Consider the following 12,319-nt stretch of genomic DNA (forward strand, 5'->3'; position numbering starts at 1 on the left):
AAAGTATTTTATCTAATACACGTGACACCTCCAACTTATTCAACTTCATTTACTATCTACTTATCTAGTTCATTTTTGACGCCAACACATTCTATTTGGTTACATATAAAGTAATCGTTCAGGAAAATCTTTCTTTAATTTTGTAATAAACTGCTTGTCTATACGATCACTAAGCCAATAAGCCTTCAGTACTGATTTGAGCGTCGTTCTCATCGATAGCTCTCCATTCACTACTTGGCCAGCTCACCCGGGTCCACTTAATGATTTTTATTTTTAATGACTAAATGTTACACTTTGCGTATTTACACGCTAACCCCCTCAAGTTTAGCCTTTGGTGTCTTTATCAAACTTGTATTTGTTTCTAAACAAAAACCCACAAACCCTAACGATCATAATCGAAACCCAAATGTTCGATCAACATTAATCGCCGTAATCGACGATGGATATGGACCCTTGTGTGGTAGCTTCAAGGGCTGAAATTGTTGCACAAAAGCTTGATTTGACGCCATCTGAACATGTAAGCTCATTTCTTTATGTCATTTGCGTTTGTAGATCAAAGTTTGTATTATTATTATTATTATTATTATTATTATTATTATTATTATGGGTTGAGTGTTTGATCGGGTCAAACGGGCGGGATCAAATGGGTTTGTGGACCCTTGTGAGCATTATAATATTATTATTTTTTTATATAGTTTTAAATTCAATAAATTATTAATATTTTTAGTTCATCAAACTTTGGAAAAGGTTTGTTGAAAAAAAATCAAGCTTCTTACCGATACCGGTATTGTAAATATGCTCGGTTCGGCAAAAAGTTGAAATCTTGTACCGAATTTGGTACTAGTTCAGGACCGTACTTGTTTGCCCATCCCTAAGGCTATGTGCAGTGGAGGGGCTACAAAATGGGTGTTTTGCGTCATGTGGCGCCGGTCAGCAAAGGGTGAGTTTTTGTTTTAGGGGTGTAATGGTGTTTTAGCCCCTATATATATGTATATGTATATATATGTAAGACACATGTGAATATAATAATAATAAATGGAAAAGGAAGAAAGGGCTATAAGCAGTCCCCCCCAATTCGCTCAGGGTGGGTGGTGTTGTAGCCCCCTTGTCGCCCCAAAACCCCCAAATTTTAGCCCACTACGGGTGGCCGAAAACACTATTCACACACTATTCATGTTTTATATGGGTTGTGTGACATGTGAAAATCGTCTTACGGTGGCGGCGCAGCTTGTTGCCCGCTTACCCACCTCTCTATTGTAATTGAATCCTTTTTATTTAGTATATGAATAAATAACGTCTATATTGACAAAAAATAAAATAAAAAAATTACAAACGAAAAATGGTCATAGAGTGTATGGACTGTATAAGGCGATGTTCATTAAATCATACGGAACGTATGATGTGTTTGACTGACACAAAAATGGCTTATGAGACCATAGTCACACACTCACACTGCTTGTATGACCATTTTACTTATTTGCCATCATACAACTCGTATGATATGACATACATGTTGGGGTACGAAGGCGGTGTACAAAAACCGTTATCAAAACAGTGATTGAAGTTTGTTTGAAACAAATTTTGGATTTTTATTTGACCCCATTTGTTGTAAACTTTTTAAAGTTACTTTTCATCACTAGTTACTTTTCATCACCATTGTTGCATATTTGACCATTGACAAGTGTAAGATAATTTGTATAACACATTCAGGCTGGTGTAGCTTTGAGTGAAGTTACAACATTAGTGTCCGGACGCGGTTATCCAAAAGTAGCTACAATGGAGGTAAATTTACTAAATTTATGATCATCTTCTAAAACTACTTTCATATGTTGCTGTCTTATTTTTTTAACTGGTGGTTTAAATTTGTTCATTTGTTGTTTGCAGCCTGCTAACGGTGGCACGCAGAACAGACCCGGTGCCTACCAACCCAAGTGGTGTGAAGTTTGTAAAATCAGTTGCAGCGGTGACAAGGCTTTTGACATACACATTGAGGGTAAACAACACCAAAAAAACCTTAAATTTTCAGAGAAGACACCAACTTTATATGTAAAAACCATGGAAGAATCGAAGTCTTTGGACGGTAATGGTAATGCGATTACATGGTGTGAGGTTTGTAACATCAGCTGTCCTACCAATATCTATGGCAAACATGCATCAGGGAAGAAGCATATAAAGAACCTCCAAAAGTTAGACAAAATACCTAATTTACCCTCGACGGTTACTGACTCTGCATCCTCGCTTGAGGGCAAAGATGTCAATTCAATCAAAATTAACTCTACAAGTTGTGAACTTTGTGGGATTTCTTGCACTTCGCTTGAGCTGCTCAACACTCACATTGCAGGAAAGAAACACCAAAAGAAGTTGAAGAATGCTGAGAAACAATGTGCTCCCGCTCCCGCTCCCGAGCCCAAAACATTGTTCCCGGAGTCGGACGAAGAGGGTAAAATTGTCATTTTGGAGGGGGGTAAAAGGAAGGCTGATGACTCGTTAAGTGATGTGGATGCAGATACGAAGAAGCAGAAGATGAGTGAAGACGAAGCGTGTGGTGTTTTGGTGAGTTGTAAAGTGTGCAATGTGAGTTGTACTGGCCTTACGGTGTTCCAAACGCACCTTGCAAGCGTTGAACATTTGGCAATGGTACAGAAACAAGCTGAAGGTGGATCAGACGGGTTGCAGGTATGAAGTCTTGTATGCTGTTTGAAACAGGTAAATGTTGGAAAGTTTGTTTATGATGTTAACATTTTGAAGTGTTATTAGCTTTTAGCAAACAAGAATATGACTTGACTTATTGATGCTACATAATAATAATACAATGCTCTATTAAAGCATTTTGATGATTATTTTACTAAATAGTTATTAAGTAGTTTTTGTTACTCATATCTTTTAAGTTTTGTTTACATACAAATTAGAGTAAAGGGTGGCAAGTATGTTATTATATATAAATAATCGTGTACAAGACGCGCATATGCATTTTACAATCGTTGTTTAGAAACTTGTTTGTATTTTGAGTCGTTTGAACTTGTGGTATCTTGAAAATGGCGTAACGTAGCTTGAGCAATTGTTGACAAAAGGCAAAGGTTATGCACATTTGTAGTACCAGATGAAGCGTCGTCTTAACTTGATGAAATGTCACTGCTATACACATTAATAATGTAAAGCTCTGTTATATAAAATCTGAGTTGTAAAACTCGTCATAGAAACCATAGTTGTGCTATCGATTTTTCAATCGCTTTGATTGTATTAGACAACTTAGGGGTGTACACAGGATGGTTCAGTTTGAGCCTTCACCAAAACCAAAACTGAAAATTTCATATAACAAATTTTGAAAACCGTTCGGTTTCGGTTAATGAGTCATTAAGAGTAGTTCAATTAGGTTATTGTTTGGTGACTTAGTCAACCAAATCATGAATCATGGCTTGATAATTTTGGGCCTTCTCATTTATCTCAATTTTGGCTAATAACTAGAATGTGGGCTTGAACAAAAACTTTTACACTAATTTTTACAGCTTTTCTGTTTGCATAGGGATTTAGGGTATGTTTAATTGGAGGTAATGGAATGGGAGAAGAAATTAAATGAACAAGTAAATGAAATGGATCATTACCATTTACCATTCATTTGTCTTGTTTGGTTAACCTGTGGAAATGAAATAAATTATTAGTTAATGTTGTTTGGTAACAAAAAAAATTGTATGAATGAAATAGAAATAATAAAGACACTCTTATCTCAAGTAATTATTTTTACCAAAAAAAAACTGCAATGGCGACGATGATAGCTTTGGCGACAAAAATGGTGGTGGCGACGGTGATGGTAGTGATGGCGGTGGTGGTAGTGGCGGTCAGGCGTCAAGGGCGGTGGTTGTGGTGGTGGGAGGGGTGGGTGGCAGCATTGATAGTGATGGCGATGGTAGGGTGGCAACGACGGTGGTGGTGGTCACGCAGTGACAGTGGTAGTGGCGGTGATGGTGACAATGGTTACGGTGGTTACTGTGACAATGGTTGTGATGGTTACGGTGATAGTGGTGGCGGTGGTAGCGCTGGTGGTGGCGACGACGGCGTGGGTGGTGGTGGAGACGACGATAGTGACGGTCAGGTGGTGGTGGTGGCTATGGTAGTTAAGGTGGTTGCTGTTGTTAGATGATGATGTTGTTGAGAAAGTAGGATGAAGAATGAATGAAATGAATAAAAGGGGGGGGGGGAGAAGGAATGGTTTGATGTAATAAGATTTCATGTATAATGAATGATTTCATTCCATTGAGCAACCAAACACCACCTTTTTTTTTCATTTCCAAGTAATTAATTATTTAATTATTTCATTCATCCTGTAATACCAGTTAACTTAGGGATGGTCCATTTAAAGAAAAAAATATATTATTATGTAATGACATTATTGCTTATATCAAACATAAATATTAAATGCTAATATAAACTTGTAAGGATAACCTTTTTAAAACTTAAAAGGTGATAAAGAGTCTCACCATCACATTTTATCCAAACAAATATGAACCAAATACAAATACGTAGAACAACTATGACACATAAGTTAAGTTGACACAGAAAGTGGATTCACTTGGGTCATATTTATTCTCTTAAAAGTCCAATACGTAATGAAGACGATTGTTTTTTTTCTTTCGGTGAAGAATAGATTAAAAATACAAATTTTAGAATAATTTCAATAGTGTATATTTGACTCTCCTAGTGTTTTGTTACTTGTTATAACCATCATTATCATCTAAATAAATTCATTCCGTTAAAAAATATAAACAACTGCTTATTTATTTACATAAATTTATAAAATAAAGCTAAAAGAATACCAAAAAATGAGGGGTGAATCTAGAGGTGCATAAATCGGGTTTTTTTAATACCCAATTTCGAGTATGGAACCGGTTCGGGTATAATCGGGTATTGGAAAATCAAGTATTGAGAGAAATCGGGTATGATATTGAGGAGAAAAAATCAACCCTATATACCCGGGTAGGGTATGATTGAGTTTGGGTATAACCGGTATTGAAATCGGGTATGTGTCCGGGTATGACCGGGTATTAATACCCAATTTTGAATTTTTTAATTTTTATACATATTTAAATTCGTTTAAAAATTAAGTTTGCTTTGCAATTTTTAAAAATAATTAAAATATGTTAAAAAACCATAAATTCAACCAATTACAAATATTTACTTTATAATATGCATTTTAAGGTAAATAAATATAAAAGTGTGAAGTAAACATAAACATATACTATAAAAATTAAAAATTAAAGTATTATTACGGGTATTAAAAAATTGGTATCGGGTATAGGGTATATGATATGGCTGGTTCCGGGTATTTCCAGGTATATATCGTTAGGTTCCTAGTATATGATATGGCTGGTTCCGGGTATTTCCAGGTATATATCGTTAGGTTCCTAGTACATATATTGAGCTCAAAATGTATACTCTATCCATATCATACGGGTAGAGTCGGTTCTAATTCCGGGTATAGAATACCCGGGTATAAAAAAAACCAATTCCAAATACGGAGTATATATTTTTTTGGGTACGGTTCCATGCAAGAGTTTATTCTCACCTATAGGCTCTAGGTGATCTGTCTAACAAATACCAGATGCCCATTGGGCCCACCATTATGTTTTCACGTGGCCATTTCTATCGTACGGAAGGCGTTGTGCCCTTTTTGAGTTTTAAGTTTACAGAGTTTGTACTTTGTTCTTCAAATTATTAATTTTATTTATTTATTTATTTTACCTTGAAGACTTGAAATGTACATTTGTACAACTCCATCATTAGGACTTATAGTCGAACCATCGAGTTGTCCTCTCCTAGCCCATGCCATTCTAAATATTAATTTTGTAAACTACCAATACATCCAAACACTTAAATTACACGCGACCTTTTAAAAATAATAGAAGTACAACGAATATGGAAAAAAAGTTTTAAAGTAATAATTATATACAATTATATACATAGTATACTTTTTAGTCTTCCATCTTATTTTTCTGTTAAATAATTATTATTTATATAACAATTTTTATAAAAGTTTTTTATTTTAAAAGTAAGCTTTTATGAAACATTTTTTATGACTGAACATTTTTTCATTATTAAATCCAATTAATATGTATTGTGTCATTTTTATCATCCAACCTATATAATGCACAGATTTATAACCTAATATATTGTCACATATGTTTTTTACATATCACAATCTCATCATCAAAACACTTATGGAATGTCACGTTTATTTGCAACATTGATGTTTTCATTTGTTGCTTATATGACGTTTAAAGTTATTTTCAAAATGATATGTGAAATTTCACATTTATTTGCATAAGCAATCTTATAATATGATTATCGTGTGACATGATCTCTAGTTTATTTGTAGAACCAAATATGATGGTTATCTATAATGGTTATGTTTGGTTCCCACATGTTGAGTACTTGAATGTTATGTTTATCTACAAAACCAGTTTTGTAATTTATTATTTATCTAACGTGTCACACTTGTTTACAAACTTATACAAGTTTGTTATGAAACATGCCAAATTTATAATCACGGTGTTTGTAATATGGTAGATGGATCACGTGATACTTAATTGTTTTAAATTTTAATTTTTTTGTTAAATAGAATTTAAAAAGAGTAAATATCACTATAAAAATCTATTATATATATGGCAAGAATAATTATCAAAAATTATCACACACTAAATTATTATAGAAAAAGAAACAAAACTGAATCGTTTCTCATTATTTTCTTTATCAATAGTTTGTAATGTATTTCTTGCGTACATATGTTAGGTTACACAAAATAATCAAACAAAACTTATTTTGTTTATACTAAAACATATATTATGAAAATGTCTATATCACATATATGTAATATTCATCCATTTTACCTGTTATTAAATTTTGGATACAACATCATAAAGCATTCTTTGAAATGGTGGGGTTTTTGTGCACTAATACTACAACTTTTGTGTAACTAATAGAGGATGATAAACATATTTTGTGTAACTAATACATCTTTTGTATATAACTAATTGAAGAAACACGAGTTCAACCGTGGTTGAACTGATATTTCTAAATGTGGATATCATCAATAACTAGGAATCCGACGAGTTGGTCGTGAGAGTGATTATTTGCAAAAGGAGGCATGAAATAAGCCGGGGGTGACGAATTAGAAGGGAAAGATGCTCTAAGACCTTCATCGAGGTTTCTTCGTGCATAAGTGTAAGCACAAGAGAGTATAATGCACTATGGGCGGAACGATACATTGTCGTTTTGGTATGAAGCTTTGTGTATAGCCGAGTGTGTTCGTAGGTGGGAGCCTGTCATTTGGCCACGTGTCGACTGTGGGCTTGACTACCACTACTCTAGCAGCCACAGTGGAGATTGTGGGTGCCCATTTATGATGCCCCCCCCCCTTGTACGGCTTGCCCCCGTGTGATGTGTAAGTGGTGATCCGAGCATACGAGGTGCATATGTGCCATCGTCTTGTTGGTGTGTTTCTCCTACTCATATCTGGCGTTGGCAGGCATTTTTCCTCATACCCCTGTCGCATATCCTTTTTTGGATATATCCGTCCAAGGTATGCCGGGGTTGGGATATCCCCTTATCCTTTCCTTTGTTTTTGTTTTTTTTTGGGTTTCAGATCCTGGTTTAGTACTAAACCTTACTAACCATAACTAATAGATGGTACATGATAAGAATGTGCAAATGGTACCTGGTACTGATACCGAGACGGGCATTACGATACCGGTACCAGGTTTTCGGAAAAATCAGTACCGGTACTGATATTCACCGAATTTTTGCCAACATTACTTGTACATGTACCGAACTGAACCTTTTCGATACTAGTACCAAGCATTTACTAAAAATCAGGATTTTTATTAAATGTTTGATACCGAGCTCATCTCTACTTACTGTCACATGCATTTTTTTTAACTAAACAACACATGTTTTGTACACTGCATGTCACTATTTCTACATTCACTTAGTAAAGTTTTCTTATTAACAAAATTAGTAGAAAAAAAAAGAAGGATACCTAGCATGTATCAAAAACAAATAAACCTTGTGTCATAACGCACGGATACAAAAACCAATATATTTTTAATTAGGGGAAGGTTAACGTACAAATAAAATTAACGTGTTAAATGTGAGAATTAAGTAGAGTAATTATATATAAAAGTAGAGTAATTATATAATTACATCATAGGATAATTATCATAGAGTACATAATTACTCTACTTGATTCTCACGTTTAACACATTAATTTCATTTTATTTGATTCAAACCCTTTTTAATTAAGAGAAAATAAGTAGAGCCCAAAAACCTTACATATTTTTACGTTAACGTGTAAAAAATTCTAAAACTAATGATTATCTCGTTTTCCCCAACATATATTGTCACGATACACACGCAATTTCTAATTTAAAGCGGTAGATATATGCTTTTAGTTCTTGGAATATTAGTAGGTTTTTGGAATATTGCACTATAATAATAATAATAATAATAACATCACATATTTATATTCCACCGTCATTCCAAGAAGCTGATCTCTCAAACATAAACTTAAACCTCTTTCTTCCACAACACGATTCTTCACTTGTGTGTTTATGTTTCAAATTTACAAAACACAAAATATTAATATTTATATATTAATATTAATATTAAGGTTTCGGTTTCAAGATCAAAACCCAACAAACAACAAATGTCACAACCCAAATTCTCAATTCCAATACTTCCAACATTAATAACCAACTTTTATACACCCGCACCCGTAATATACCCTCCAGGATCCGACCCGAAAGTGATGGATCAGTCGGATATTGTTGATCCTTGTGTTGTAGCGTTATTAAGGAGTGAAGTTGTTGTTGTTGAGAAAGTTGATTTAACGGCTTCTGAACATGTAAGTTAATAATTATGTCATTATGTGGTGTCTTGATGTTGATGTTTTTGTGTTTTGTTCATTAAGGTTTGTGTGTTTGATCGGGTCAACCGATGGGTACGGCGGGATTAAATGGTTGTGAATATATATTATATTATTATTTTATTTATATTTGAATTTGATAAAGTAATAATAAATATATTTAGCTCATAGTTCATGTTGGGTTGGTCACCTAGCTGACGAGACGGGTGAGTAGTGAGTCGTGACTCGACGGCTTGAAATCGATGAAGAAGGTTTGAATTGTATGGCATTTGTGATTCAGTGGTGGACCCAAGATTTTTTTTATTTGGGCGATGGGGGCTTAACCAAAATTTTATTAGGGCTACCGGGGGCTTAACTAAAATTTTATTAGGGTTATCGGGATTTTAGCGTATGAAAAACACTAAAAGGTTTGAATTGTCTGGTTGTTGTTATTCAGCAGCAGACCCATGATTTTATTTTATTGAGGCCACCGGGGGCTTAACAAAAATTTATGGGGCTATTGGGATTTTAGCGTATACATAATACTATTTTTTTATGGTGGGCGGTTATCTGTTGTTATCAAATAGGCTCACAAATGCTAAGATCGATCGATATTGGAGATGAATGATTCGTGTAAATTTTGATAATGACTTTTAGTAAATAATTTTTTTAAAAACAATTAGGATTTTGATTTGAAAATCATTACGATTTCTTTAAAACAATTTAAGATTTTAATTTGATTGTTAGAATAAATCTTTTTATCAAATATATTGGTTCAAAATTGTTCCTTAGTTTCAGGATACAAATTAACAAGCCTTGGTACATTTTGGTTTTCTTTTACATGTAATGTATTTTTGTTTTTTTTATTAACTTTGCATCAACCAATTCAACATTGTTGTATTTTAGCTTATACATATACATATACACACACACATATATATATATATGTTGCGTATCGACCGTTGATGATATCTTTGACACATTCAGGCAGGTGTAGCATTGAGTGAACATGCAACAAAGGTGTCCACAACTTCAACAGTTGTTGCTCCACAAGCATTAAACAATGTGGTTATAACAAAAATCGAAACCAAAACCGACGATTTCACGACTTCTGACAGTGCGAAAGCTTTCATGAAACATATGGAAAGAAAGATAGATTTGAAGACCACCCAAAAGCTAACTAGTTCATCTACAATTAACCAACAAACACCGTCACCGGTTGCTAGCGTCATTTTAGACCAAGAACCCGAGAAAAAGAACCAAGAGGTACATAATATTACCCACAATGTCTTGGTTTCAACCGTCACCGAGCAAGAAGCATCATCATCCGTTGCAAGTGACAGTTTATACCAACAAAAAGAAGCATTGGATGACTCATTGTATGTTTGCGCAATTCCTCCACCGGGACAATATTATAAAAAAATCGCTATGATGGAGGTAACTTGACTAAATTTATCATCTTTAGCATTAAAACTATTTTTACTTTATGCTTATGTGAATGTACTGTATGTTGCCTGTCAGGTGGACGAATCTTTGTTTAAGGACCCCGTACCCGTGAAACACAATGCCCAAAAAAAGCTTAAAATTTCGGAACAAACAAGAATTCCAATGGAAGAATCGAACTCAGTCGTGACCGAGAAAAATACTTTATGGTGTGAAAAGCTAGAGAAAATACCCAAATTACCCTCAACAGTCGTTGAACCGGTGACCAAACCACTTACAAACAACCTTAAAGTTGTCAATCCAAATGTATGCAACTTTGTAAGGTGTGAACTTTGTGGGATTAATTGCAACACGCGTGATGTGTTCAACAAACACATTGCAGGAAAGAAACACCAAAAGAAGTTGAAGCGAACCGCACTTGAGGGCAAAGATGTCATTTTGGAGGGGAGTAAAAGGAAGGTTAGTGACTCGTTGAATAATGAGGGTGCAGATACAAAGAGGCCGAAGACGGATCAAGAGGGAAGGGTGGTATTCTGGTGACTTGTAACGTGTGCAATGTCGGTTGTTATGGATTTACGGCGTATAAACTTCATCTTGCGGGCTCTGCGCATATCGCAATGGCGTTGAAACAGGCGACAGGTGGATCAATGGGTAAAGTATGAAGCTTTATTATCTGTTTGAAACAAGAAAATATAGGAGAGTTTGTAGCATTTTGAAATGCTAGATGTTTTAAGTGAGAACATATTTTGTTAGGTTTTGTTCTTACAAATAAAAATAAGAATATGCCTCGAGTTACTGACCTTACATAATTACATTTAAAGGTTTTTATTAAATGTTATTTAACGATAAACGTTTTTAAACCATTTATCTTTATAAACATTTACACGATCCCTCAAACCCCTTGGAACGCTTCATGGTTAAAACAACACATGAAGCGGCTCGTCAACAAGGTGACCCTTCATCATTAAATAATGATGGTCTAAACATGCCAAAATGTTACACATGTTCAGTAACAACCAGTTCCATTAACCTTCAATAAAAGACGGTACACATAACCTATCAAACCTTAATCCCTTCATTTAGAAAACATTTGACATTATTCCAATCTGAACCTGTTTATATATCATTTTAAGAAATATATTTATAAATTACTACATTTTTTTTACATAAAGTTACAAAACAAAATAAAAAGAATACAAAAAACGGAGGTCCTTTGAACAAATCACAATGCTCATTGTTAGTGGGCCCATCTCTTATTCTATCATTATCATACAAAAGGTATTGGGCCCGTTAGTTTGGTATTGTAATTTGTACCTTGTACTTCTGTTGATAAATATTTTGATTCTAGTAATATTGAGTCATCCAAATCAAATCAATAACGATTCTATTGACTGTTCACAATATATTTAAGTTGCTCATATGGATTATTTATTTATATTTATTTTATTTACAAGAAGTATAGATTATAATTAGGGGTGAGCAATAAATGGTTTGGAACCAGCATCAAGCTGGCGTTACAGAACCGTCAATGCGTGTTAATTTACGGATTCTGGTTAAAACTCAAAAGTCAAGATTAAAACTCAAGTTGTGCCCCATTTGATTCAAACCCAAAAGTTATGGCTCATATGATTCGCACAACCCATTTGATAACATAATCGGTTATGGCACAGGACCGATTAGTGAGAACCGATTTTAGCGGTTTTGGAACCAAGCCGGTTTACTATAATAGGGTCTGGTTCTGATTTTATTTTTCAGTCATTTGTTGGTTCCGGTCTAGTTATGACGGTTCTGATCCGTCGCACAACCTTAATTATAATTGACCACGCACAACGTTCGAAATGTTCCTTGCATTGGGCTACTAGACAAACACAAATATTATTTGTTTCTTTGTAAAAGATTAAAATTTTATTAGAACAGTTAAGAACATTGATCAAGGTTAGTTATAATCTTTTATATATGGAGTTGATGTGGGTTTAAAATTAA

At 34.3% G+C, this 12,319-nt stretch overlaps 2 protein-coding genes across 2 annotated transcripts; both read left to right on the top strand.

Moving 5' to 3' along the window:
• Positions 1-240: 240 nt before the first annotated feature.
• LOC143584624 (uncharacterized) lies at positions 241-2,784 on the top strand. The gene is made up of 4 exons (XM_077066636.1): positions 241-517; positions 1,711-1,782; positions 1,885-2,676; positions 2,758-2,784. The coding sequence occupies exons 1-4, from the start codon at positions 440-442 to the stop codon at positions 2,782-2,784; spliced, it is 969 nt and encodes a 322-aa protein (XP_076922751.1). The 5' UTR covers positions 241-439.
• A 7,076-nt stretch (positions 2,785-9,860) lies between these two features.
• LOC143584639 (uncharacterized) lies at positions 9,861-11,439 on the top strand. Its single transcript, XM_077066650.1, has 2 exons — positions 9,861-10,330; positions 10,415-11,439. Exons 1-2 carry the CDS (start codon positions 10,025-10,027, stop codon positions 10,874-10,876), a joined length of 768 nt encoding a protein of 255 aa, XP_076922765.1. The 5' UTR covers positions 9,861-10,024; the 3' UTR covers positions 10,877-11,439.
• Positions 11,440-12,319: the final 880 nt, after the last annotated feature.

Source organism: Bidens hawaiensis, unplaced genomic scaffold (genome assembly GCF_021521415.1).
Source record: "Bidens hawaiensis isolate Kalapana, Puna unplaced genomic scaffold, B.hawaiensis_p1.1 tig00033212_1, whole genome shotgun sequence".
Lineage (NCBI taxonomy): Eukaryota > Viridiplantae > Streptophyta > Magnoliopsida > Asterales > Asteraceae > Bidens > Bidens hawaiensis.

Excerpts from the sequence above, each read along its gene's own strand:
- LOC143584639 (XM_077066650.1), top strand. The coding sequence starts at position 10,025 with ATGAAACATATGGAAAGAAAGATAGATTTGAAGACCACCCAAAAGCTA. Across the intron at positions 10,331-10,414 it reads AAAAAATCGCTATGATGGAG|GTGGACGAATCTTTGTTTAA; the intron begins GTAACTTGACTA and ends GTTGCCTGTCAG.
- LOC143584624 (XM_077066636.1), top strand. The coding sequence starts at position 440 with ATGGATATGGACCCTTGTGTGGTAGCTTCAAGGGCTGAAATTGTTGCA. Across the intron at positions 518-1,710 it reads ATTTGACGCCATCTGAACAT|GCTGGTGTAGCTTTGAGTGA; the intron begins GTAAGCTCATTT and ends TAACACATTCAG. Across the intron at positions 1,783-1,884 it reads CAAAAGTAGCTACAATGGAG|CCTGCTAACGGTGGCACGCA; the intron begins GTAAATTTACTA and ends TGTTGTTTGCAG.